Source organism: Meles meles, chromosome 15 (genome assembly GCF_922984935.1).
Source record: "Meles meles chromosome 15, mMelMel3.1 paternal haplotype, whole genome shotgun sequence".
Lineage (NCBI taxonomy): Eukaryota > Metazoa > Chordata > Mammalia > Carnivora > Mustelidae > Meles > Meles meles.
Window position 1 is genome coordinate 25,149,611 of NC_060080.1, and position 27,864 is coordinate 25,177,474.

The 27,864-nt window shown below is 49.7% G+C and overlaps 1 protein-coding gene across 2 annotated transcripts in view; it reads right to left on the reverse strand.

Moving 5' to 3' along the window:
• Positions 1 to 27,864, reverse strand: part of XDH (xanthine dehydrogenase) — a 64,353-nt gene that overhangs the window by 19,617 nt on the left and 16,872 nt on the right. Inside the window, exons 5-23 of one of the 2 annotated variants that reach the window (XM_045979360.1) lie at positions 27,423 to 27,549; positions 27,204 to 27,265; positions 23,646 to 23,714; positions 23,236 to 23,322; positions 22,043 to 22,184; positions 19,386 to 19,478; positions 18,667 to 18,818; positions 17,589 to 17,682; positions 15,922 to 16,031; positions 13,681 to 13,865; positions 12,021 to 12,195; positions 10,216 to 10,299; positions 8,575 to 8,744; positions 4,801 to 4,924; positions 2,722 to 2,841; positions 1,961 to 2,057; positions 1,063 to 1,187; positions 603 to 736; positions 105 to 192 (exon numbers count right to left, since the gene is read on the reverse strand). In XM_045979360.1, the coding sequence (XP_045835316.1) occupies positions 105 to 192; positions 603 to 736; positions 1,063 to 1,187; positions 1,961 to 2,057; positions 2,722 to 2,841; positions 4,801 to 4,924; positions 8,575 to 8,744; positions 10,216 to 10,299; positions 12,021 to 12,195; positions 13,681 to 13,865; positions 15,922 to 16,031; positions 17,589 to 17,682; positions 18,667 to 18,818; positions 19,386 to 19,478; positions 22,043 to 22,184; positions 23,236 to 23,322; positions 23,646 to 23,714; positions 27,204 to 27,265; positions 27,423 to 27,549 (2,238 nt within the window). Of the gene's footprint in view, positions 1 to 104; positions 193 to 602; positions 737 to 1,062; positions 1,188 to 1,960; positions 2,058 to 2,721; positions 2,842 to 4,800; positions 4,925 to 8,574; positions 8,745 to 10,215; positions 10,300 to 12,020; positions 12,196 to 13,680; positions 13,866 to 15,921; positions 16,032 to 17,588; positions 17,683 to 18,666; positions 18,819 to 19,385; positions 19,479 to 22,042; positions 22,185 to 23,235; positions 23,326 to 23,645; positions 23,715 to 27,203; positions 27,266 to 27,422; positions 27,550 to 27,864 lie in introns of both variants that reach the window. The other variant, XM_045979359.1, reaches the window with a different exon arrangement.

The following is a 27,864-nucleotide window of genomic DNA, read 5'->3' on the forward strand; positions in this document are numbered from 1 at the left end:
AAATGTTCAGAGTACATCCCAGGATTCCTGGATCTACATCCCCAGCTTTCCCAATGAGACGGCACTGTCCCTCCCATCCCGGCATAGCCCCCAACATCTGGAACCTTGTATTTGGCCAAGAAGGGATGTCTGCCGCCGGTTATCAGCATGTCCTCATCGCGATCCAGCATGCAGCGCACAGGGCGGCCAGTCCTGAGGGAGGCATCAGAGGCTTAGAACCCCAGGGACTTCGGCAACCGCCCGTTCCTGTCAGTCCCAGGGATAAAAACAGCACAGGACACTCCTCTTTCCACCAGGACATGGAGACCTGTGCTGGGCTGCCTCACTGTCTAGCTATCTATGCACTGCGCTGGACAAGACGGGGAATAGAGGATGTAGTGTGGCCCTCAAAGCCAGGCAGGGGAGACAAGACACGAATCCATGTGTGGAACACAGAGGAACAGGTGGTATTACCCTCACCCCAATGCCCAAGAGTTCTAAAAACAGAAGGCTGGGAAAATTCAAAGCAAAGGGAATCTACTTCTAAAAGGGGGAAATCTAGAAAGCCTTCCTGGCAGAAGCAGCCTTATTCTCCTTCCCAGGAGCTGGCAGGGAGGACTCACTTGTATGCAGCCAGGGCCACTGCTGTGGACACCACAGTGCTCCGGGTCTCTTTCCCTCCAAAGCCTCCTCCGATTCTCTTCACTCGGACCAAAATCCGGTTTGCTGGAACTCCCAGCATCTTTGCAACAAAGCTCTGTGGATTAAAAAAAAAAAAATTACTTACACTTGAATGTATCATCTGGACTTACTTCAAGCCTGAGCTAGAGCCTGCCCAACATCCATGAGCCTAATTACTGCTGTGACTGTGGAGACATTCCTTGATTCCAGAAGCCCCCTATCCCCCACCTATCCAGGCAGCCCTTAAACTGGCAGTGCTGGGGTCCAGTACTCCAGACCCTTAAATCCCCTCCTGGACCAGCCCAGATCTCCCTTTCCCATGTCCCACACAGCCACGCCTGGTCTGCCTGACACTCCCCAGCGTCCTCCCTGGGCCCTGGAGCTGACCCACAGGATGCCTACCTGGGTCTTCATGGTGTTCTGCGTAGACACAAAAAGCTCCATCTCCCCCTGCTCGCCTTTCGGGACAGCGATGGTGCAGTGAGTCTCCAGGTAGAAGTGCTCTTGGCCACCAATGTACACCTCGCCTGGGGGAGCAACAAGACCCCCACAGTGACCCCAACTTCATTTAAGGAGAGTGCACGTGCCCTGAGCCCTGGGCAGGAACCAACCGCTCACAGATAACCTCCAGGTTCCCAGCATGGGTGGAAAGTGGCTCAAAGCCTTAGCCATCTGGGAGCCGAATCCCCCACCCCAAAAAAAGAAACCAGAATGATACCTAATGCATCGGGTATGTTAAACTAGTATTGTAAAATTTTGGAAAAGGTAAAGAAGGAATTAACAGATGTGAATGCAAAGCTGAAAGTGAAAACATCTTCTGAAACTGAAGGTATCCGGCCAGCTGGAGAGCTCACCAGTGACTTAGTGCATGAGGGACAGTGTAGGTAACAACTCCAAAAGGTCTGGTCAGCAGCCCTGCACCGTGTAGGAGCTATGGCGGGTGGGTGAGGAGGAGAGGAGCGGGAGCACCCTGGCTATGGATGGGTGAGGACTGACTGCGGGCCCACAGTTGGGGGCCAGGATCTGTGGCTGCTACCTTCCCTGCAGTCTTCCAAATTCGACACACCCCCAGCTCCCGAGAATCACTTAAGTCTAATCTAGCCTCAAGACAGAAGGGCAGAGATGAAGATGACAAGCGTCTTTCCCTGCCAACTGTCTATTATTTGGTTTCAAATGTCAGGAGGACTCTTCTGGTAAAAATTCACTCCCCTGCTCCAGGACCCAAAGTCCAGCCCTTGAATTTAATTCATACCCCAGGGCCAGCCCGTGCCCAGGACCCCATGGTAGGTACCAGCTGTACCTGAAACAACATTGTCTGCTTCTGAAAATCCCTTCATGAGGTCTCCTTTCCCCATCTTCAGCTCAGATCCATAAAAGGAGTTGTTTTTTATAGCATCCTGAGGACCAGAAAGAAGCTTCAGTGACTGGACTTTCAGGGAAGGAAGGTCCAGGAAGAGAAGTTCCTGGAACTCCCTCTCTCTTCTCACAAAGACATCTCTACAAACATCTGACACAGATTTAAAGTAAGCTTGCCTGTGACCTGGGGGCTTGCATTCCTCTGTTTTCTCAGAGACTAGGGGACAAACTTGGATCTTGAGGAAAAGTAGGGTCCCTCAGGGAACCAATGGGAGCTGGTACTGGGAAGGAGGAATCTCGTTTGGCCCCTGGTGGACTGAGTCTGAGACCATGATGGGGAAGGTGTTAGAAGATCACACAATCCCAGGATCAGAAGTCATTTAAAAATCCTCCCCAGGGTGCCTGGGTGGCTCAGTTGATTAACCAACTGCCTTCAGCTCAGGTCACGATCCTGGAGTCCCAGGATCAAGTCCCACATCAGGTTCCCTGCTCAGTGGGGAGTCTGCTTCTCCCTCTGAACTCTCACTTCTCATGCTCTCTCTCTCTCATTCTCTTTCTCTCTCAAATAAATAAAATATTTTTTAAATAAATAAATAAACAAATAATTAAAAATTAAAAAATAAAAATCCTCCCCAAAGGATCCCAATAAAATTTCCTCCAGGGACAGGGAGTTCACCCTTTTCTACGCCACCCTTTCTCAGTTACCTCAATTGTGATAATGGCTGGAAGTTCTTCATAGGTGATTTTCACCCCTAGAGCGGCTCTCTGTGCATGTTCTCGGGTGTCGGTGACCACAGCACCAATGATATGCCCAACACAAGTCACCTGGGAACAGAGCCAGACCATTAAAGGATATCATGTCTGCCTCACAAAACAAATTATTTTGGATTGCTCAAAAGGCAAAGCAAGTCTTTGCCCCCACAGTTTCCTTAAGGTACATTTTAGGAATGCCCTGGTGCCTTTCCATGTCTTTTCCTACTATGTGGGATTATGTGCTTCTTCATAAGTGTTTAGAATCAGTGGAACTGGAATAGGACTTGGTGATCACTAGTGTCAGGTTGGCACACTCACTTCATCTCAAAGACCAATTCTGATGATTTACTACTGGCAGTTTGCTGGGATAGAATGTGGCACTTGATTACTCATGTCTGCTGAGAACAGAAGTTGCTCAGGATAGAATGTGGCAATTGATTATTCATGTCTGCCGTGAGCAGCACAATGGGCTGTATGGCAGCACAAAGTCTCTCTGTTGACTCAGATCCATTCCAACACCCTTGTTCTTCAGGTGAAGAGATGCAGACACAGAAGGCAAGGCACATTCATTGCTACACCACGATCAAATCTCAGCACTGACTTCCAGTTTCATTTTCTTCTGCCACCTCACTCCCTTTAATCTTGTTTCCAGATTTACATCCAGAAGTTTCTCAAAAGGCAGCAATCATGTCTTATACTTCATCTAGATGCCCAGAACCAGCAGTTCCCAAATGCTGGTTCTTAGACTGGATGACCCATAAACCAGTTTTTTGTTAGATTTATAGAATAAGGATTGTCATTTTCTCATTACTTAATGATTCCATTCCTTCACAGGTAATCTTCCAACATCCCCCAAAACATAAACCAAAAATAAAATAAAATAAAAAATAAAATAAAATTGTCCAAGACCTCACTTTGGAATATGAGGTTTCTGACACTAAAAACCCATACTATCTCTAATCATTATCTCTTGAGGACCCAGTTAGGTTGTTGACTTAATTGATTAGTGCTCTGGTGGTTATACTGGCTGATTCTCACTACCCATTACGCTAGCAGGGGTCTTAGAGGTTCTTGAAGATTGTCAAAGTAATTTGTTCTTCTGTCGAACAGAGTCCTCATGTCTCATGGTGGTAGCTATGGTTGCTCTTCTTCACTTGTACATTAATACAAGTGAAGTGTATTACTTGTGTATTACAAAGTGAATTTGACCTTCAGCAACAGCTCACTCATCTCCAATTTGCATTTGATCTGTATTGGAATTGTAAAGTGACTGAGAACTATCCTAAAAGTATATTTTTGGGGCACCTAGGTGGCACAGAGGGTTAAACCTCTGCCTTCAGCTCAGGTCATGATCTCAGGGTCCTGGGATGGAGCCCCGCATTGGGATCTCTGTTCAGCAGGGAGCCTGCTTCCCCCTTTCTCTCTGCCTGCCTCTCTGCCTACTTGTGATCTCTCTCTATATATATATCAAATAAATAAATAAAATCTTTTTTTTAAAGTATATGGATTTTTGTAGCCACCCTCTTGAATGTTTGTAAAGTGTGTGTGTGTGTGTGTGTGTGTGTGTGTGTGTGTGTGTAACTCCATATATCAGTAGATGAATTTTTATAGAAGTGAATTATCAATACACATAGCAATGGTATTGTGATTTCTACTCTGGTTAGCTTGTTTGCCATATTTTTATTTTCTTTAATAAAGGAGCTTAACATCATATCCTTAAGAACATAACTGGCAGTTCAAAAACAATCACCAGTCTTGTTTAACTGCCCCTTTGGCAGGGAGTCATCCTACTGTGTGCAATTAGCAACCCTCAGTTAAAAAAACAAGTAAACACTAAGCAAAAGTTTAAAGTGCCACCAAACAGACTCTGTCCCTTTACTGGTTGTTCTGCACTCTGGTCAGTTGCATGATGACCACAGTAGGTGAAAATATGGAGTCTTTTCAAGTTTAGGGATCTGGAGGCGTGAGCATAAATTAAAGCTCAAGCATTCATTCCATTAACTTCATGTCTAAAAAAAATCCAAGACCTACCTCATCCTTTGCAAAGACCATTTCATCATCAAAAATTCCTGTTTTATTACTCCCAGGAACATCATCAGCAGAGATAAAGCAGACGAACCCTGGCACCTTCTGAGCTTCTGAAATATCTATGGACCTGCAAGAATGAGCACAGTGAGGGCCACAGGCAGGAAACCAAAGCAGAAGACCCACCAGCCTCCTCTGTCCTCATACTAACATTCCTCCCTTCTCCACCTCCTTGTCTATTCTAGTCTATCCTAGCCTATATTCTATATCCTATCTTATCCTATCCTATTCCACTCTGCAAAAACTGATTAAATGCCTAACCTGTGAAGACTACCATGTTGAGTGCTGTGGGGAAGAGAAGATGAGCAGGACAGCCAATCCCCATGGACCTTCTACTAGAGAACCAAATCGCAGTGAGTAGCATTGACTTTTTTTTTTAATTTTTTATTAACATTTAATGTATTATTTGCTGCAGGGCTACAGGTCTGTGAATCATCAGTCTTACACAATTCACAGCACTCACCATAGCACATACCCTCCCCAATGTTCATCCCGCAGCCACCCTATTCTTCCCCCTCCCACCCCAACCAGCAGTCCTTAGTTTGATTCCTGAGATTAAACCCAGTCTCATCTTGTTTCATTTTTCCTCCCTTCCCCCCACCCTGCCTCTCAAATTCCTCATATCAGTGAGATCATATGATAATTGTCTTTTTCTGATTGACTTATTTGACTTAGCATAATACCCTCTAGTTCCATCCATGTTGTTGCAAATGACAAGATTTCGTGGGGGTTTTTGATGGCTGCATAATATTTCATTGTATATACATACCACATCTTTTTTTTTAAAGATTTTATTTATTTATTTGACAGAGAGAGATCACAAGTAGGCAGAGAGGCAAGCAGAGAGAGTGAGAGGGAAGCAGGCTCCCTGCCGAGCAGAGAGCCCGATGCGGGACTCGATCCCAGGACCCTGAGATCATGACCTGAGCCGAAGGCAGTGGCCTAAACCACTGAGCCACCCAGGCGCCCCAATACCACATCTTCTTTATCTATTCATCTGTTGATGGACATCTAGGTTCTTTCCATAGTTTGGCTATTGTGGACACTGAGCAGCATTGCCTCTTAAAAGCTCAGGCTCAAACCCACATCACAGCTAATTTCCATACAGACTCAGCACATTGGGGCCCTTGCTGTACCACAAACCGAATGGCCCTGACTATCGTCACATGGCCAGCTTTCTCTCCCCACCTTCATGGAGCTATTCCAGAATGGCGGGACACCCTGGCCCCCAGGTCTCCCAGGGAGAATGTCTGAAGACTATCACTTATAACAACCTCAACCACGTACAGCTCACTCTGGCCCAGGCCTCCATGGGGAAACTGCCCCGAGACACCTCAGAGAAAAGTATGGAAACTATTCTGAGTACCAACCAACTTCCAAACAGGCAATCCACGTAAGAACGCCCCAAAAATCATTGTCATTATTCCCAGGTTAATTTGGGGAAACTCAGTGTGAGGGAATTGAGTGGCTTGTCCAAAGTCACCCGGCCAGAGAGCAGCACTGCTGGGGTGAGGGGAGAGATTAGGTTGCGAGAAGCCCAAGCCAGGTCCACTTCCATTGTACCTCCCTGCCTTCCCCACATAGGCAGCCCAGAAAGCCTGGACCTTTGCAGTTACTACAGAATCCCCTATCCTCCTACTATAATCACTCACACGTTGCTCGGATGGAGCCAAGTTCTCTGAATATAGCTACAATGTGGGTCACAGTCAATGCAGTCAGTATGCACTCAAGACATGGGCAGAAAATATGAACAGACACTTCTCCAAAGAAGACATACAAATGGGTAGCAGACGCATGAAAAATGTTCATCATCACTAGCCATCAGGGAGATTCAAATCAAAACCACTTTGAGATACCACCTCACACCAGTTAGAATGGCCAAAATCAACAAGACAGTAAACACCAAGTGTTGGAGAGGATGCAGAGAAAGGGGAACCCTCTTACACTGTTGGTGGGAATGCAAGTTGGTGCAGACACTTTGGAGAACAGTGTGGAGATTCCTTAAGAAATTAAAAATAGAGCTTCCCTATGACCCTGCAATTGCACTACTGGGTATTTACCCCAAAGATACAGATGTAGGGAAAAGAAGGGCCATCTGTACCCCAATGTTCATAGCAGCAATGGCCACAGTTTCCAAACTGTGGAAAGAACCAAGATACCCTTCAACGGACAAATGGATAAGGAATATATGGTCCATATACACAATGGAGTATTATGCCTCCATCAGAAAGGATGAATACCCAACTTTTGTAGCAACATGGACAGGTCTGGAAGAGATTATGCTGAGTGAAATAAGTCAAGCAGAGAGAGTCAATTATCATATGGTTTTGCTTATTTGTGGAGCATAAGGAAACACGGAGGACATGGGGAGATGGAGAGGAAAAGTGAGTTGGGGGAAACTGGAGGGGAAGATGAACCATGAGAGACTGTGGATTCTGAGAAACAAACTGAGCATTTGGAGGGGAGGGAGTGGGGAGTGGGATGAGCCTGGTGGTGGGTATTAAGGAGGGCATGTATTACATGGAGCACTGGGTGTGGTGCATAAATAAAGAATTCTGGAACACTGAAAAGAAATAATAAAAAAAAAAAGACAAGGACAAAGGCAAATGAATTTACCCTAGAGCAAACAACCGTATCATCCTAAACGAACTTTTTTTTTTTTTTTTTTTTGCCAGAGAGCTGGAGGGGTTTACGTATTTAGTATTTACGTTATCTGTTAGCTTGTATCTGTGTCCGTGTTCCTTTTCCCTGAGACTGTCTCCAGGTGGCTGGGAGCAGCAGAGGAAAACCCAATGATGAGGAGACTGGGTCGCTAGTCCCTGCAGTGGCAGCACCCAAGGAGTCTTTCCCTGCTCAGCAGGCTCTGCGTCTAATGCCCACCCGCAAATCACAGTCAGCCTCTGGCCTGAACATCCGGAGGTCATACACCCTGCTGGCCGAGGCTGCCTGGCTTCAAACCCTGGCTTTGCTGCCGACTCTGGCTTTGCCAGCTCTGGGATCTGAGACAAGTAACTGACCGTGTCTGTGCCTGTCTCCTCGTCTGGAACAGGGGGATAACAGGACCTGCCGGGAGGGTTGCTGAGAGGAGTCAATGCGCCAATCTATGCAAAACGCTTTAAACCAAGCTGCACTGATACTAAGTGCCACATGAGCATTGGGAATTATTATTATGATTATAGAGGTGGCCATCCTTTTCATCTGGGCTCTCCAAGTTCAACAAACAGGTATGAGTAACTATTCTCTGCTAGGTCCTTTGCAGACTCTATCACTGAGCCTCAGGAAAACATCCTGTGATGAATGGGGAAACTGAGAGCTTAAGCCTGCCTGCCAAGCTCTCGGTGGCAAAGCACTGGAGTGGCGACACAATCTCTAAGGCCGTGCTCTTCCCCTAATACTGACTCAGGTGCTCCTGGAACTCTGCGATGAAATTTAGCCCAACAACAAAGTGCAGGTCTAACCTGTTGCTGTTAAAAGCTCCTCGATGCTTTTCAAGCCACATGTAATCTCCCGGTTCAGCATCCAAGGCTTCCCTCCTTGGGCCCCTACCTACACGCCCAATGTCAACCCCTCACTCACCCTGACACCACTGAGCCCCTGACGCCTCCAGCTCCTCCCCCGGCTGGTTTTAAGAGGAATCCCCATGTTCCTCTCCGGACGGGAAGGCTCTGGGGGAGCCTCCCAGGAGCCCCCCCCGCCATGGGGTCTATTTCTTATACTCACGTGATCTTGGCATGGGCCTTGGTGCTGGTGACCAGGCGGAGGGACAGCTCGTTCTCGTAGCAGGGGATGTCATCACAGTATAGAGCCTCCCCAGAAGCCTGCATGGCCGCAGACAGGTGGGGCAGAGGCCGGCCCACCATGTCCTCCTCAGACTGACCCTCTGGCACCTCCTGGAACAACACGGTCACCAGTCAAGCTGAGCTGCGGAGGACACTGTTTCCCTATAGGCCCGGAGAAGCGCAGAGAGCTTCAGGCCGAAGCAGACGTGAGCAGTGAGGATGGAGGAGGCAGGAGGAGCAGGGAACAGAAAGGCAGATAAGAAGTCACTGAGAAGGGAGCTCATAGTATCACTCCAGGCAGGAACAAAAAATATATAACTAAAGAGGAACCTCTACGTCCATTCATTGTGGGGCAGGGCAGTAAAACAAATTCTGCCATATGCATACAATGGAAAAGTATGCAACTGTTAAGACAGACTTTTAAAGAATTTTAATGAGAAGGAAAGAATGCTCATGTGAAGTGTTGAAACAGGACATAAAACATTGTGTGTATGATCATTTGAATTCTGTAGGAAAAAATATGCATGTTATAAACGTCGTATATACATGTTTCTATATATGCATGGGAAAAAATGGAGAGAAGTAAACAAAAATATAATGATTTTCTCTTGGAGCTAGGATCTTGGGTGACTTTTGTTTTCTTCTTCATATCTTTCTGTTCTTTCCAAAATGTTCTAAAATGTATTTATAATAAAATCCTGGGTTTTGTGTTTTTCAAAGTAATAATAAAAATAATGGCTGATATTTTATTTGAGTGTTTAATATATGCCAGGAGCTATCTAAGTTATGTCCTTGTACTAACACATTTAATCCTCAGAGCCATCCTATGAAACAGATGCCAACATTCTGTATACTTGTAGGTAGGCATAGTTAACTTGCCCAAAAGGTACAGAGAGGAAATGACCTGTCCCAGGTTATAGTTATGACATGGCAGAGTCTGGTTTTAAATCTTGGCAGTCAGACCCCAGAGTTCACACTTTGGATCACCATACTCTAGTGCAGGGGTCCACAAATCGTGGCCTGTGGGTCAGATCTGACTCAGTGGCTGTGTTTATAAATAAAGCTTTATTGGTACACACACACACACACACACACACACACACACACACACACACATTCATTTATGTAATGTCTCTGGCTGCAACAAAGTTGAGAGACTATATGGCCTACAAAATCCAAAATGTTTATGGGAAAAGCTGATCCTTTACCTACTGCTTGTCAAAAAGTTGCTGTTGATAGAGAGTTGTTGTTTTGTTCTGTTTACATCATCAGGAGAAATCCTGGTTTTGCACATCAGCCCCACGGAGGAACCAGAAAAGACAAAGTGGAAAAAAAAAAAATTGTCTTTCCAGAGAGGTGAAGATAAGAGCAACACCAAGAGAGAAATTTAAGTAGGGAAGGGGGGAAATAGCTTCACTGACATTAACACGATTCCCATTTTCTTCACTTTCTATTTATGCAAAGCTTATGAGAAGTTTTGAGCACCTACATCCAATCCGAGTCGGACATTTGCCCATGGTTAGTGTCATCGGAAATGCCCTGCAAGGGCCCGTGATATTAGCCACACACCGTGTTTACTCACTTGGAAGAGCTGGATGCTGGCTGGAGGGTCTTTCTGAAAGAGGACAGTGGCACTGGCATCGGTGGGTTCGAGCTTCGCACAGTTCTGTGGAGGCACGACAACCATGGTGATCATGACGGTTTCTATCATTGATCCCACCCTTGGCTGTCCCCAGCGGTAAAAGAAACAGCTGTTCTAGGGGCGCCCGGGTGGCTCAGTGGGTTAAAGCCTCTGCTTTCAGCTCAGGTCATGATTCCAGTGTCCTGGGATCAAGCCCCGCATCGGGCTCTCTGCTCAGTGGGGAGCCTGCTTCCTCCTCTCTCTCTGCCTGCCTCTCTGCCTACTTGTGATCTCTGTCTGTCAAATAAATAAATAAATAAACTCTTTTTTTAAAAAGTTACAACTGTTTCCATCATCTCCTCATTTTGCATTCCTTCTAGATCTGGCTGGATTGATGTCGACATCAGCGTGAGGGCTCGAGAGCTCAGTACTTAATCACAGCCTCAACTCCTCTCCTACCCTTGCAGCCTGAACGAGGAATGGTTCGTTCTTTCTCCGACACACCAAATGGCTTCCCTCCCTCCTGCATTTATGCACTCCGCTCTTTCTTCTCCAGCCCTGCTGGAAAAGGCTTCTTCCTCCTCATCTCTGTGGGAAATATTTAATGATATGGGAAATGCACACGATATCATCTCAGTAGAATCAAGGGGGGCACAAAACTCTATATGCAGCCTGCCTGAACCTGTTTAGAAAAATGATATATTCCAGATCAAAAGCTAGGAAGACGGCAGTTCTATAGAGAGGTGGATGGAAGGAGAGATCGAGGGAGAGAGAGGAAAGAGAATGACAGACAGATAGACAGATAAATGTAGGGAAAAAAAGAGAAATAAGCAAAAATAGTAGCACTGGTTTTCTATTGGATCTGAGAGAAGAGTAATTTTAATTTTAAAAAAAGTTAATTTTAAAAAACTTTTTAAATTTAATTTCTTTAATTCAAAAAATTTAATTTTTTCCTTTCAATTTAAATTTTTAACACATTTCTGTGTTTTTAAAGTTTTCCACAATAAGTTTATTGCTTTTATTAATCAGAAGAAAATAAGTATTATGAATGTTTTTCAGAGGGGGATTTCAGTTAGCTTTCCCCACATCTGTGGAGCCTTCTCTCCTTTGTGCTCTCCACACCATCTTCTCAGTTGTCACTCTAGGCTGGCCTTTATTGACCAGGTTCTCTCCCACATGAGGCTATCCCTTGGTGCCTAGTCCAATGCTATACAAAAAAGGTACAAAATAAACACTTGGTGAACCCATGTGGAGAGGTGGGCTCCTGCTCAGCCACACCCCTTCCAGAGGACACACCCTCGCAGTGACCCCCGGCCCCTGGCTATGGCAGCCCCACCTCACAATCTCATTCCACAGTCTACCTTCTTGACTCACTCCACATTCTCATTCTAACTACAAAACCACAGTGTGTCAGCTAGCCCCTGGAAGGATCTTCTGGTCTACCTACCCCCTTTTGCAGATTTCGCATCGGAGAGTTCGAGAGACCTATTCAGGTTCTCAGGTGAGGTAATGACCCAGCCAGAGCCAGAACCCATGTCACTGATGCCCAGCCCGGTGCTCTGCCTCTCAGCCACCCTGTGGGCTCCCATCTCCATGTGGCTCCCTAGCTATGCATTTTTGGTCCTTTCTCCTCTGCCCTTGGGCATCAGAAGGGACAAGCAAATTTACCACCTGGTCCACAGGACTCCGCACTCACATTGGCTTCTTAAATCCTCAAACAAGAGTCCTGCAGGGAGTCTCTATCTTGTCCCCACCTCCACACTCACATTTTCCAAGTTTCCTTTGCCCAGTTTCTGAAGCACCGTCAGGTAGAACTTGAAGAAGAAGCTGAGGGTGAGGGTCCGCCGGAAATCCACCATGCCTCCCGGGGCATCAGGGGACAGGTGCAGCTCCTCCGCCAGGCCCGCACACACGTCCTGCAGCAGCTCCTCATTCCAGAAACTGCCAGAGAGCAGATGGTGGGAAAGTGCTCCTATCCAGCCCTCAGAATCATTCGTGTAGGGTGGTAGGTGCAGGGTGACAGTCATAGAAATCTTGGTTCCCAACTTGGCTCAGATACGTATCGTTTTGTAACTTTAGGCAAGTTACTTGCCTGAGCCTCAGTGTCCTCATCTTTAAAAAGAGACACAATAAGAAAAAGGCCACAAAAATCATAATAAAATCTATTGAGTCCTAGGGGTGCCTGGGTGGCTCAGTGGGTTAAAGTCTCTGCCTTCGGCTCGGGTCATGATCCCAGGGTCCCACATCGGGCTCTCTGCTCAGTGGGGAGCCTGCTTTCTCCTCTCTCTCTGTCTGCCTCTCTGCCTACTTGTGATCTCTGTCAAATAAATAAATAAAATATTTTTTAAAAAATCTATTGAGTCCTTATCATGTGCACTAGGCAATGTCCTAAGTGCCTTATATGAAACATTACTTTTCATTACAATTTAAAAGTGTAGCAGGGAAAATGTCTATACTCATTTTACCAGTGAGAAAACTGAAGCAATAGGAAGATTAAGTAACTTGACTTCTACAACCCAGCTGGTAAGTGTTGGAGCCAGGAACTGGAACCAAGGAGCCAAACGCCGTTGGTAAGCTTTAATTTATCCACATCATATGGACTACAGAGGACCGTCCCAGTGAGGTGCTTGGGTCAGCTGCTCCCCTACCCTAGCCGCGGTCATAGCAGTAGCCACTCTAGTTCCACAGCAGTAGTAACGGCCAGAAGCCACAGCAATAGTAGTGGAACTAATACTAGCAGGGGCAGACGCAGTCGTAGGAGTAGTGGAAGCAACAGCAATGGTAGTAGCAAAAGCAGAAGTAATAGTAGAATGAGCAGCAGTAGCAACAGGACCACCAGCAACACAGCAACAGCAGCAGCGATCCTACGATTAGTTGTAGCGGTAGTCACAGTCACGGTAGCAACCACAGTGGTAGCAATGGCGTTAACGGTGGCAGCCGCGGTCATACAATCAGTAGTAACAGCAGGAGTAGCAGCAGTACTAGTAACACGGGCAGTACAAGAGACCGCAGTACTGGTACCAGCAGTACTAGTAGCGGTTAGCCACGGCGGGAACGCTAGTCAGAGTAGTGATGGTCGTAGGAAGAGCAGGAGTCATAGCACGGGCGCTAGTAAGAGTAGGAGCAGGAACCGGAGGAGTAGCACTCGCTGTGGTAATTGTAGTAACAGTAGCACTACCGTTACTGGAGTAATAGCACCAGTAACCGTCGCTGTGGCTATAGTCGTGGCGGTAACAGTGGTCGTAACGGTAGTAACAGCAGAGCAGCAATGGTAAGACCAGCGCAGCGACGGCGATGCCATGAGGAACCGTGCCACAAGGAGCCATGGTAACCATGGCAACAGCAGGCACAGCACCGTGGTCGCAGCAGCAGTGGGACTACTAGCCGTGGGAGCGGCGGTGGTTTTCTTTGGCTGGTAGCTCTTACTTGGCCGTCTGCTTCTGCGTGGTCTTGAGGGCTGAGATGGTCCTGTCGGCCATTCCGCCATAGCACAGGGCCAGCTCCTTCACCTGCGCGGTTCCCGGCTGGAACAGGACCCTCATGCCGCAGGTCACCTTGGCTATGTCATCTTCTCTCCGAGAGGCCTGCTTGAATGCTGAGAAATACTCACCCTAAAAGAGAACAGAAGGGCTCTTGCTGCCCACTTTGTTTGGTGGGGCCCGCAGAGGGCGAAGCTGGAGCACGGGGACAGGGGGCCGGCTGAAGGGACAACGCCATTGCAAACCCGCAATGCCTGGTGTGAGGATTCAGATATCCAGGCAGAACTGACTCTCACATTCCTGGGAGAGGTTCCAGGTAAGATTCCCAGAAGCTGGGGAGGGTTGGCATTTCTCTCTGGCAGTCAGGAAGATTGAAAGTCAAGGACAAAGGAGAAATGGGTGCTCTCAGAGAGACCCCCAGCATCCACACCTTCCCATCCTGGTGCCCAGCATCCGAGCCCAGCCTGCCTCTCAGGGGTGACCTGATTGCCTCTCAAGCTGGTCCAGTGAGATGCCAGAGGGTGTCTGAAGCAGCCCTTCAGCAGGCCGCCTACGCACCTGCTCTCTCTAACTTGTGCCTCCCACTGTCTATTGTCTACAGTTAGAGACCTTGCTTCCCGAAAGAATGATTCACACTAGAAAGCAGGAGCCACCTTGGTGCTTTGAATATCTGTTTCCCTCTAGGTTCAAGCCAGGCTTTCTCTTTCCAGATAGGAGGAGAGAGTGAGTAACTTTCCAGGTAAGAACCATCTGATATCCAGCTCTTTGGCGGCCAAGTTCTGCTCGAGGTCTGAACTCTCCACAAATTCCAATTAGCATGAGAGGAAGAAGTTTAAGGGAAGGCTTATTAGAGAAAGCACAATGAGGCCCATTGTGGAGGTCCAAAGTGGCCACAGGCTTCTGTTCCAAGAAACCACAGGGACTCCTGCTGATCATAAAGCTAATCCAGATTCCTGATGTCAAACATGGCCCTGGGGCAGTGAGCCCAGAGCCTGAGCTTGGCTGTGGAACAGAGTTTCTAGCTGCTCACTTCCAGGACCGTACCAGTCCGTGGGGACATTTCCGCTGGGGTACCACGAAATGCCGGTGGCATATTGGCAGCTGTTCTTTCTTGAGAAGTCCTTCCTAATTCTGGGTATGAGGATCTCCTTTCTTTTATGAAATGTTTTTGTCATCAATGTTCCTATCTGGCAAAATAAAACTGGACAGTGCTATGCCTGTTTCCTCCTTTTCCCTTAACTCATAACTAAGCAAAAGAAAAATATCCTGGTCCAGGAAATACAAAACTTCTGGGAATCACTGCTCAAAACGGTCTGTAGGGACAAGCTAGGAAGTCACAAAGAAATCACCTCAGGGATGGAATTGCTCTAATTGCATTAGCATTCTCATTAAAGAGGCCAAAGTTAGCAAGAGCAAACATGCCTTGGAACACTCGTTCGAGCACTAGCTGGGGTGAGATCCATGATGCTCTCCATGATGGCTGGGTTCCCGGTCTCACAAAAATCACTTTTCTGTGAGGCCCATTACAGAATGTGTGGCTGCCGAGGGAGGAGAGAGCCATACCGGGTGAAGACACACGGCCCCACGGAACAACACAGCAAGGCAGCCAGAAATGCCCAGACCTGCCTGAACAGGGCAGGAAAACTGCCCATGAAGCAGAAATCCACCAAGCCAAACCAGAGCAAAGTCAGTGAACACCTCGTCAGCGCGTGAGGCCCTGACTCACAGGGAGTGTCTCCGCTCAGCATGCAAACCCTCTCCTCCAACCACCACAGCTGGATGTGTTTTTTGCAAAACCGTGTGGTTAGCTATTGGCTGTAGATCCCTACTGGCTCCCAGACATCTGCCTGGAACCTTATGAATTCTTGATATCAATCTTCACAGTAACCTGCACACTGGGTAACACTGTGCCCACTTTACAGAAGAAGAAATTGAGACTCAGAAAGAGGACTCGATTTGCTCAGGATCCTCTGGCCTAGCTGTTGGTTTCACAGTCCAGGGCACGCCTTCTGCCCCCTACCCTGAAACGCCTCATTGTGCAGAGAGAAATAGGGTTGGTCAGAGGCAATGTTCATAGACCATGTCAAAGCTGAGTGATGCTAAGTTTGGTCCCCAAGGCCGACTCTGGTCTCCTTGTCTGGAGTCTAGCCAGGGTAAGGGTAATTCGGAATGCTCCTGAGCAGCTCACCTCCCTGCTGTAGGGGATCTCGATGGAAAGCAGGATCTCCTCTGGAGCGAGCAGGGTCTTCCTGTAGCCAGGGAAGAAGGTGTGATCCATCCGAACCGTTCTCTTGGTGCCTAAATGGAGGCCAGAGGCAAAGCGGAGAAAGCAGTGTGAGAAAGCAAAGAACGATCCACCAGTGACTCCCCACCCTGGTCTCTGGCGCCCATGGTCGGGGAGATGGGGGTCACTGCTACAGCTGGGGCCAAGGTCTTCCGTCTGAAATCCTAACTCAAGGATGTGCTAGTGTGTGTCTAATAAGGGATGGTCAAGGGGCGGGCCCAGACTTGGGAGGATTTGCTAATTTCTACAGCATCCATACTCCTGCTGCTAATTTCAAGCTACCAGAGTGACATCAGTGAACATGAAGTTGGAAAGAGGGTAGCAAAGAATTGACCCAGAAGGCCGGCCATCCTCCGAAAGTCCTGCTTACAAGGTTGGCCGGGGGCTCTCCTCTGCGAACTTGGATTTCAGCAGACTTCCCACCATTCCCTGGTGAGAATGACTCAGCCTGTCTAAGCTGTTTATACAAATAGTATGGTTTATGCCGAATGGCTGCTTTCCTTGTGGGTGTCTGGGCTTTGGTTCGCGCCAGGCAGAGCTCCGTAACCACCCCCAACAGAAGCCCTGGCACTCAATCTCCACAGGGCTGCCCTGGCGGAGAGTACTGCACAGGCATTATCTTGGTGCAACTTGTTGCTGAGGGAATGAAGGGCGTCCCGTGTGACTCTCCCAGGAGAAGGCTCTGGAAGTCTGTGCCTGGTTTCCTCCAGATGGTGCCCCATGGCCTTCTGTACTTTGCTGACTTTGCTTTGTATCCTCCCACTTGTAAGTCAGAGCCATGAGTACGACAATATGCTGAGTCCTGTGAGTCCTCCTTGACCTCCTATGAGTCTTCCCTGAGCTCCTGTGAGTCACCAAAGCTGGCGGTGGTCTTGGGGACCCTTAGACAAGGGGTATATGGCAGCATACCATTATATCGCATTTCCAACCCACAGATAGAACAGATGGGAAGAACCATAAGAGCATGGGCAATAGTGAAATATTCAAATAATTAGGAAGGGATGAATTTTGAGTATTTAGTACCTTTCTTTTAATGTAATTTATTCTCTTGTAAGTTTATATAATTCAATTTTTAACAGGGGCCATGTTTAACAAACACTCACAGACTCCCTAAAACCACGGCTGTGGGCTGCAGCAAGCCCGTGCCTCCCAGCTCCAGCACACCAATAAATAAAGATCTGCATAACAGATCCTGTTGTGAATTCCTTATAAAGAAATGGTCCAGGGGCGCCTGGGTGGCTCAGTGGGTTAAAACCTCTGCCTTCGGCTCAGGTCATGATCCCAGGGTCCTGGGATCGAGCCCTGGGAGCCTGCCTCTCTGCCTACTTGTGATCTCTGTCAAATAAATAAATAAAATCTTTAAAAAAAAAAAAGAAAGAAAGAAAGAAATGGTCCAGCTCTCCTGGCCCCCAACTGGGTCCATCTCCATTGCAGTTTCCAGGGATCCAAACCCTAGGACAGCAGAGTCACTGAATTTTGGGCTGGCTCTGTCTCCCCAGAAAGTGATCTATCTTGTGAGACTTCTCCCCACCTGACCCTCTGTTCCAACTTTGACATGACGTTGCTCTCACCTGTGGACATGATGGTCAGCTTGGCTCCACTGGCCATGAGCACAGGGTTGAGGTCAGAGATGGGGCTGGCGGTGATGATGTTCCCTCCAATGGACTAGAACAAGCAGAGAGTGTGTGAGAGCCCAGCCCACCCAAGAAACCTTGCTCTCACAGCTGCCTCCCAAGCTGCCTCCCAACCACAGGACACAGGGGTGACACCTGCTGAAGGCACAAGACCAGCCTCACTTGGGCTTCTAGAACAACATGCAAAACTTGGGATCCTAACACTTGGGATTGGGTCTCAGCTCTGAAATTTAGCAGACAGTCGTGTGGGTCAGAGCCTTTAAATTTGTTCGATTTCACCCAAATTTTTCTGAAAGAACTGAGGTTGTTTATTACACAGTGAAGGCAAATGTCTCTGAGTTTCTGCCTCCTCATTCACAATCAGAGGTGGCAGGGGCTTGGGGTAGGGGGAGGAACCGGGAGTGGGCTGGTAGCTTTGGGTTGTGTTCTAACTGAAAACATCAACAACAAAATGGAATGGAAGGGTGGCTTTCTGCCCAGCACCATCAGCCATCGTGAGCCCCCAATGGCCCTGGGTGTGTGAACATGGTTAGCAAACAGGGAACTTGGGACTAGTCTGAAGTCTGGCTGTGAACAGTCAACGGCTGGGCCTCTACCTTCCTCTCGGAGGGATCTACCTCTCATTCTCCCCCAGTTCTGAGAGGCAGTTCCCGTCCCGATTTGGCTTCTCCCCAACTTATCTCTAATCCATTTGCTGATAGCCTCGTCAAGTCCAGGAAGAAACACGCCAGCCTCAGGTGTCAAGACTGAGTCACCAGCACATGCTTCCCAGAGCAACCCACAGGCCGCCTTCCTCAGCAGAACCTTCAGGCTCCCTCCCAGCCCCACTGAGTCAGAATCTCTGGGAGTAGGGCCTAGGAACCTGCATTTTAACAAGCACCCCAGCCAGTTCTAAGCACTGACAGTTGAGGCCTGCTGGGTCTTCAGCAGAAGCCACACTAGACCCCTCCGCCCTCCGCCTTGTGACAAAAGGCCTTATGCCCTGAGCCTTGAGGGCCCCTGAATAGGGACTCACCGCCACGGACTTGACCTGTATCCCAGCAAACCAGCGCAGCTGCTCCAGGACACCTCTGAACACCTCTGTTTTGTATTCAGGAAGTTTGTCAACCGCTTCACGCAGTGTCTTTTCCACAGAGCTCAGGGGGCACGAGGCTCCAAAGGAGATACCTGGAAACACAAGCTCAGAATAACAGCGAATCCCCTCATAGCTCAGAAAACACCTTCATATACAGCCCCTAGGGCACTTTACTAGTCCCTGAGGAGGGCTGAACCAGATCGCATGTCCTTATATGGATGAGGAATTAACGCCCAGAGAGGTCAAGTGACTTGGCCAATGCCACACAGCTAATATAAGAGCTAGGACTCAATCACAGGTCCCTTAGTCCTACAACCAGAATGCACTGCTCTCTCAACCAGTGGTTCTCAATGCAATAAAATCAGGTCTCTGAGGGTGAAGTCCTGGCTTTTTTTTTTAAAGCCCCCAAGACCTCTCCACACTGACTCCGTGCCCCATGAGTGATTCTAACATGTAGGCAGGATTGAGAATGAATATTGAAAAATCACACAGCCTCCCCTCACCCCCTGCACCCCACCATGGATACTCAGTGAATGAAGGCAATGAGGGGACCCCCTCTCCCCATCCAGGGAGGCTTTCCTGGCACCCAGCATCCCATGGGACCCATCCCCAGCAGCCCAGCCCCTCCCTCCGGGGGCTCCAGGCACACCTCCCCTTACCCTCGGGTCCATGCTCCACTGAATTCAGCTCAGGGATCCAGGCTGGGCAGACGATCATAGGAAACAGTTTGTTCTTGAACTTCATCTCAATGCCTTGAGAGAAACAAGAAACCTGAAGTTAGAGGCTCCCGCCAGAGCAGGCCTTGGCACTTTCCTGCCGCTCACACAGGATCTGTGACATGTTCACAACAGCATCACTCTCCCTGGTGGGGTCGGGGTGGGGGCGTCTCAGGATTAGCAGACACAGGGGACAAGATAGGGGGCTCCATGTGGTTTCCACACGATCAGTCTGAGCACCATGTCTTTCTCCCCCTCCCAAAAAAAGCTCTATCAGAATTCAAATGAGATGAACTCTTTTTTTGTTGGACCTTTGATTTTTTTTTTTATTACTCAAAAAAGCTTCATTTTTTCTCACTTAGCCTGCTGAATCTGTGCTTGTGCCTTCGACACCGTCCCAACAATTTCTGCTCACTTGATCCTGTCACAAACACAGCACACGCGGAACCACCACAGATCTCGCTGAGGTGACTTTTGGTTTTAAATAAGATGAACCTGGGCGCCTGGGTGGCTCAGTGGGTTAAAGCCTCTGCCTTCGGTTCAAGTCATGATCCCAGGGTCCTGGGATCGAGCCCCCCATGGGGCTCTCTGCTCAGCGGGGAGCCTGCTTCCTCCTCTCTCTCTACCTGCCTCTCTGCCTACTTGTGATCTCTGTGTGTCTGTGTGTCAAATAAGTAAATAAAATCTTTAAAAAATAAATAAATAAACGAGATGAACCTGAATTATGTGTGTGTGTCTGTGTGTATGTGCGTGGGTGTGTGTGCACGCGTGGGTGTGTGGCAGGGGAGGAGGAGATAATATAGGAAGGCACAGCATACTAACATATGTCAGGAGCCCACTGAAACACCTCACGTATTTTAACTCACTATATCCTCACAATCGCCTTGTGAGATATTGTGATTTTCTGTTTGTAGATGAAGCGGCTGAGGCACAGGAAAGTTAGGCACTTGCCCAAATTACGCAGCTAAGAACAGGCATGTTTCGGTCTGTGCGCAATTCTTACAAGTCGGTGTATCATAGTAACAATAGCGTGAACATCTAGCACTCAGACAAAAAGGAAAACTGTCTCACAGAGAAAACATCAAGTCTGCCTCCCCGTCCCCAGCATCCGCTTGCACCCTTCCAGGTGCGTGGCTCTGTGGGGCCGCACGTCTGTGTCCAGTTTCTGGTCTCGGCGAGTCTAGGGAAAGGGCTCCGTGAACAGTCTCAACCCTGGTCCTCAGGCCCCGTTCCACTCGGCACCTCTCCCAGCCCGTCCCACAGAGCTCCAGATGGGAAGGTTCAAAAAGAAGAGTCTATGCATCCTCCCACTTCTCGTGTGCTGTGGAGAGTCTCAGAAGTGTGGTCGGGGCTTTGAGGAGTCTGGCCTGTTTGTGTGCGGGCTCCAGGGACAAAGAATGCAGGTGGAAGGCAGAGGTGGGCCAGTCTTCTCAAGGCTCTCTCTCTGCTCAGCTTCCCCCAAATCCCTCTTGGGTGTATATATAAGGGAGAAGGGGTGAGCCGGATGAAGTCATCTTCAGAAGTTATTTCTAACTTGAAGCTTATAAAATATTTGTGGATTCATTCCCTTCCATTAGAGTCTAATTGTGTCCAGGATGTTATGTTATGAACAGGATGTTATGTTATGTTATGTTATGAACATGTCATGTGACTGGTTTTCCAAACAGTCATTCTTTACTTTAACTCATGCCACCCTGGACCCCAGGGCCATGGCCACACAGGCTAGCAGGGTCACATTACAGGAGGCAGAGCTCCTAGGCCACCTGGCCACCCTGGTGTGTCACGTTTCTGCAGCTGGAGTCTCGGTCGCACACCTGTGTTCATGAGGGCAGGGCCTACTCTGTCCCCTGCCAGCACGAAATCAATCAGACCCTCCTCTCTGTGTCTACAGATCCAGCAAGAATCCAGAGCTCAGGGGTTCCTTCCAGAACCAGAGCCAAGAGCCCTCCACAGGACTGTCTGGGGCTGCTTAAAACCATGTCAAGCCCCCCCCCCCCCACACACACACCAGAGGTCCTCTAAGGGAGACCTCAGCTACACCGCGATCCTTTCTTCAGAGCCTCTCTGGGCTTGGAACCCAGCAAAGTGGAAACGGGTCAATCCAGCTCCAGAAATTCATGGATTTCTGTCCCTTCGAGCACCGGGGAGTAGAGCAACACAACGTGAGTCTCCCGGGCTTATTTGCATATGGTGAGCCTCACGTCCCAGGTGCTGGCACCAACAGGGTCGGTGGCCACATCACCCCAGAAAAGGGGAGGGGCAAGAGAATGACAGTGCTGGATCCCCTGATGTCTCTCAGGCACCGGCCTAGACACGTGATCCCCTTCGCTTCCTCCTGAGACGGGGAGGTACTCTGGGGAAGGAACAGTGACAAGGGATCTTGGTACCTGAGCTCCTCCCATAGCACCTGGCACAGAGCCGGCGTGCGATGTGCCTATGGAGAGTCAGCAAGCATCTCCTTAGGACCCCTTGAGGAGCTACTAACCCCTCCCCCCAATAGGTGAAATGGGAAATGAGGGCAGGGCAGGGGAAGCCAGTGTTCTGAGGACACACGGCCAGCGAGGGGCCACCCCCGGGCACACTGTCTGCCCCGCTCTCACCGATCTCCGTGTTCCCCACCACCAGCTTGGCCTCGGGGTACTGGGCTTTGAGATCCAGCAGCTCGGTCAGGGTGGAGGCCTGGATCCAGGTCACGCGCTCGCCTTCAAAACGCAGCTGTTTCTGAGGAACATCCTTCAGCCTCTGGAAAATGTGGCTCCTTACCGCACTGTCTCCTGTCCACTGCAGCTCCCTGATACGCTGAGGTCTGGGATGGGATCACCTCTCCCACCAGTTTGTTGAATACGGAATTCGGGATGAAGAGTCAGGTCGGGGAACGGAGGGGAACGTCCTCGTGTTGAGGCAGGGTGTGTGTTGCAGCTCTTAGACACATTATCTTCCCTAGTCCTTAGGGGACCAGGAGGTGATGGGACCTTCACCTGCCACAAGGGGACCTGAACTGTCCTGACCAAAAGCCCGGGTTTCGAGCAGTGCCCCACCCCCCACCAACGCTACTGTCTCCCAGAGGGGCAGGGGACAAGCTGCGGGGGGGTGGGGGCAGAGGTGGCAAGGGAAGGGTGTCAGGAGAGAATGCAACAGAGGCCGGTTCTAGCATGTGAGAGGTGACATGGGACTGGGAGAGAAAACCCCCAGATCAGACTGACAGTGTTCTCAAGGTTGCACCATCCAGGGAAAGGTATGCCGGTGGCCTGCTGCCATGCCGTTCTTTCGGGCCCGCTGGACTCACTAGGCTGTCCTCATGTGCTCAGCACCCCCCAGAATCTGCACCTGAAGCCTCGGAGTGAGGCTTGATTCTTCCCCTGCCATAAATGTTGCAGCGAAGGAGCAGGATCCCAGTGCGAGGGTGGGTGTGGGCGGGTCCTCAAACAGAGCAGCACTCCCCCGGAGTGTGCCCTTGGAGCACAGCTTGGTTTCTTTGTTAAACAAAGGGACTGCTTACAGAGAGAGAATGGGTTGCTTGGGGGTTCTACTTTAGATCTAGCCAGGAGGTCGGGAGATGCTTCTGGAACACTCTACATGGAGTAAAGTGCCAGGGAGATCCTCTCTCAGTGCTCAGAGGGACATGTGTGAGGGAAGTGTGGGTCCCTTTGGAATATGTGACAGAGGAACTTGACCTCTGGGTGTCAGAAAAAGGACAAGGTCACAAAGGTCCCAGTTGGTATGAAATAGAGCAGGCCTCCAGAGGCTCATGGCACAGAGACTGAGTCGGGCCTCTCCCTGGGGCATCACCTACCAGCAACTCCGGGGGGAAGATGGGCTCCTGGGTGGGATCCAGGGGCATGAACTCCTCGGGGTTGAATAAAGGTGGTGAGAGAGTGACCTGCTGGAAAAGGGGACAGTTGGGTGATACCATATCTCCTCCTTTAAAATGTCCTGTAGGATCTACCCAGGCCCTTGCCCAAGCAAGCCTGTTTGCAGCCCCCATCCGGCTTGGTGGAGGGCCAGGAAGCTCCTGGAAGGCAGGATAAAGAGGTCTTGCCAGAGGACCCAGGGCTAACTTGCACATTCATCACCCTCACGGTCTGGGCATAACCATTTCCTCTTCCGGCCACACTGCCGGGAGTGTGAAAAGAATCTATTGCCTCCTTTCATCTGAGACTGGCCCCCAGGCTTCCATGGAGAGGAGGACGAGGACCCACTCACCTTGGAGTCTGTCTTCTGGTTCATGCAACAGTTCGGGCTGTCGCCACTTCCTCCGCAACACCCGCCATCCTAGAGAGATGACAAATACACAAAAAATATTTGCAAAGAGCTTTCCCAGAAGCTTTAACAAACCTGGGTCACTAATATCCAATGAAATCTAGCTCTGCTCCTACCCCAGCACCAGGGGAAACAGCTCCCCATCCCACTCACGTCTGCATGGACATAAGAACACTTTAACCACTTCCCCTTTCTTGGTTGATGGAAACTAAGAAACTCATGCAAGAGAAGCAGGAGGAAATTTTAATTTTAAGAAAATTTCTCTCCAGGGGCACCCGGCTCAGTCAATTAACCATCAGACTCGATTTTGGCTCAGGTCATGATCTCAGCGTTATGAAATGGAGCCCTGAATCAGGCTCGGTGCTGGGTGTGGAACCTGCTTAGGATTCTCTCTCTCTCTCTCTCACTCTGTGCCCCTCCCAGCCCCTTTCATGTGCTTTCTCTCTCACTCTCTCTCTCTTTCTAAAAAAAGAAAATTTCTCTATAAAAGTTAAGTCCTATTTTATCAAAACATATCTTTATGCCCGTTTTCGCTTCCTCCTTAGGAAACCTCTCTGAAAGGAATCCCCATGGGTGCTCTCGGCACTCGAGAGCCTCTGCTTGGGCATCGGTCAAGTTCTAGGAGGCCTGGCTGGGCTCCTTCCAGGCCCCGGTCTCTGTGGGGCTCCTTCCAAGCAGGTCCGAGACCAGCGCTGGCTTCAGAGAGGTGTCCAGCCAGTGTGCCCGATGACCCCACCACTGCATATCAGGTCCTTCTTGCCAGAAAGCTAAACACTCCTCCTTCCTCACTGAGACCCTGTGCTAAAGGGAGGGTACAGGTCCGATGACCCACCACCCCTGGGCAAGAACTGACTCCGCACCGCTCTGGGTGCCAATGGCAGAGCAGGGAGTAGGGTTCGGATCGCTGCCTCCCAGAACCGAGGCGCTGAGGATGGGGAAGGGTGTGTTCTCCTGACTGATGTGTGCCAAGAAGGCGGCAGTCTCTGCTCAGGGTCTGGGAGACACTCCAGAATCCCGGAGATATGCTGAGAGGCAAAGGTGGGAGCAACTCCCAGGCATGGCTCCAAGCCCATGTCCAAGGCGGTCAGCTCCTGCAGAAGCAGGTCTGGGGCAGCCCTTCTGCCTCTGAGTCACGGGAGACACATTGCCCAAGGGATGAATCACACCGTGATGACTGTGACCAGGAAAGCCCTCAAAGGGCCCGGAGGCTGACAGGATGGCCTCAGAGCATCTGAAAACACCGTCAGCCCCGTCCTCAGGAGAGGAGCCTCGGCTCCCTCGGCCTCCTGCCCACGTCGCCCCGTGGGCTGACCCCAGCCCCCTCCTGCACCCACAGCCCTGCTGCCGGATCTCCGAGCACTCTACTTTGGACCTTCTCACCATGGCCTTGGCCTTCTCCTCTGTGTTTAGACAAAAAAGAAGAGGGAAATAAAGTTCCCCTAGTGTCTCTTCTCATCTTTCTTCTTGGAGACGGTGACCCAGGGGACTCGCCAGACCCCACCTGAAGGGAGGGAGGCCGCGTCCAGCCAGCCATCAGCCTCACTCACCCAATCCTTGTGGGGAAGGACATACTTCACAGAAGTACATTTTCCAGATAAAGTATTGGCACAGTCTTCCTTAGATCTTTTTACTTGATACTTTATGGACGTGGCCATGACACAAATTACTGTGATGTACAATAACGTGCCACTGCCCTCCATACCCACTGAGCTTGGATAAAGCTGGGTTGTTTTTTTTTTTTACCCCCCCTGGAGAGATTTCTCCTTTTCTCAGCAGGCTGGACAGCCAGGCTCATGCTCATTTTTACAGTTCCTCCATGCCCTTCTTTGCTGCCAACCGGACATCATCATTTCTTGCTGTGAACAGCGTGCCCCCTTCTAGGAAACATACCCCACTTTCCTAATGTGCACGGCGGGCTTAAGAATGAGCTAAGCAGGTTCGTTAGAGCTGTATGTGAACTCAGAATGCAGAGGCTCCAAATAAGGCCTTGGGTTGGGGGGTGTGTCTCCAGGGAGTAAGGTGCATGATCTCTGAGCACACTCTCTGTCCCAGTCACTTAGGGGGCTCTGCTCTGCTCCTCGAGGCCCAGCAGCTTGATCCAGGGAGGCAAGGCCAGCACAATGGAATCGGGAGCCCTTTCAATGATGATCAAACTCCAGCCCGGCAAAGAACCATACCATCCATGGATTACATCCACAAGCCCTTCTCTTTTCAGAAAATAGGAGGGCTGGTAAAATTGTCTCTCTCGAGAAGCCTCTTCAGAAATAAATACATGGACAAGATGAACAATCCTCTATTCTCAGGAAGCCTGAGCAATTGATGAAAGTCAAATAGCGAGAAATGGAAGAAACATACCAGCATCGTAATTTAGAGTTGCCGTGTATCTAATACTCAAGATGTGCCAGTGTTTTAAGGGCTTTAGGAGGGAGAAGTACTTCCCACAAACACCATAAGAATAATTGTAGGTATTATTACAATTCTGTGATATTATTATAATTACGTATATTTTATTACAGTTATAGATGTATTAATATAACATTGTAATATTGTATTATTATAATCCCATTTTAGAAACAAGGGAATATACCCGAGGTCATGCATCGGTTCAGTGAAAGGATGAGATTTGAACCCGGGTCTGCACACTCCAGGTCTGTGCTTTTGGTCATTTTCCCTTAAATCCACACCTCCTCATTCTTTGTCATCAAAAGCATTCAGCAGGATGGGGTGCCTTCCCTCCCTGTAGACCCCATCCCTGTGGCCACCCTCTGGGGTCATCTGGATACAACGCTCCTTTTCAGAATGGAGCAACCCTCAAGGTCCGTGAAAGGAACAGGTGTCTGTGACTCTCCCTCTCAACCCAGAATCAAACTGAGAAGAGATGATTTGATTAGAGTCAAGGTTAACTTGCCCCAGTTGGAGAATCAGACGAAATCTGGGGAGATAAGCCAAGAAGGGAGAGGCCAGCCCTCTGTCCTCCCTGAGGGATGGCAGGCGTGTGTCGGTGTGAGTGTGATCAGGACCTGCGCGCCCAGGCTGTGGCTTCTCCCCCAGAGGTATACAAACACGGCAGGGAGGCGCCAACTGACTGGAGATCTAATTAGCAGTTTCACAAGCCTCACGGAGTGCCACTTGCAGACTGCGGCGGCTCGGAGCTCAGGTGCTGTGGCTGTTGTTATTTAACACCAGGCTCAGCATCTGGGCCACCGGAGCGCATCAGACCCGAATGCCCGGAGGCAGTTAGCTCTGGGACTACATGCCTCTTCCAGGAGCCAGCCTTCCCTGGAAGGAGGCTTTCGGCACTCCTGCTATTGCCAAGAACCCTCTGAACAAGAGACAGAGTCCAGTGCCCGCTCCAGGTACCAACAGAGGGACAAACCGGCCAGGTGGCCCTGCTGTCCTTCTCCTCTTTCTTCCAGAGGCCCTTGGCATCCCTCCCACTGTGATTCCTGAGTGTTGCTCCTTTAGGAGCAGGGCCGCAGCCGCCCCGGGGCCCCCACTTACCCTGGCAAAGGTCCGGAAGCCCTGAAGGATGGGTCTGTAGCCTGTGCAGCGGCACAGGTTTCCTGGGGGCAGAGGAAAAAAGGGTAGTCTGAGCCTTTCCTCCGGAGGGCAGTGCCTCGCTCTCTTAGCCCATTCCCGACTTGGGCTCTGGCCCTGCCCTAACTCCCACCACACCCCGTTTGCTATGCCCCCTCCTAGGCGGCGCCTGAAGGCCCCTACCTTGGAAGCCATTCTCGATCTCCTCAATGGTGGGCTCAGGCTGGTTCCGAAGCAGCGTGTACATGCTCATGACGATGCCGGGGGTGCAGAACCCACACTGGGAGCCATGGCTTTTGGAGATTCTCTCCTAAAAGGGACAGATGACATAGACCCACATGCTGGCAGAAGCTCTCTCAGGCTCTCTGGATGACCCACGGGAAGCCCGAGCATGCCAGCAGGGAGGGTCGGTGAGCAGTCCCTGCATGAAGTCGGTCCTAGGCCCAGTGGTGGCCTTGGCCAGCCACCAAGCCTCTCCGGGGCCATGGGTACCTCACCTGTACGATGAGGTCCACCCTAGTACTTATCTCTGGAGCTGGGGTAAGGATTTAGAGAGATAAGTCACGTTAAACTCCTAACATTATTATACCTGACACATAGTAGGTGGTCAACCAACGTTGGTCAT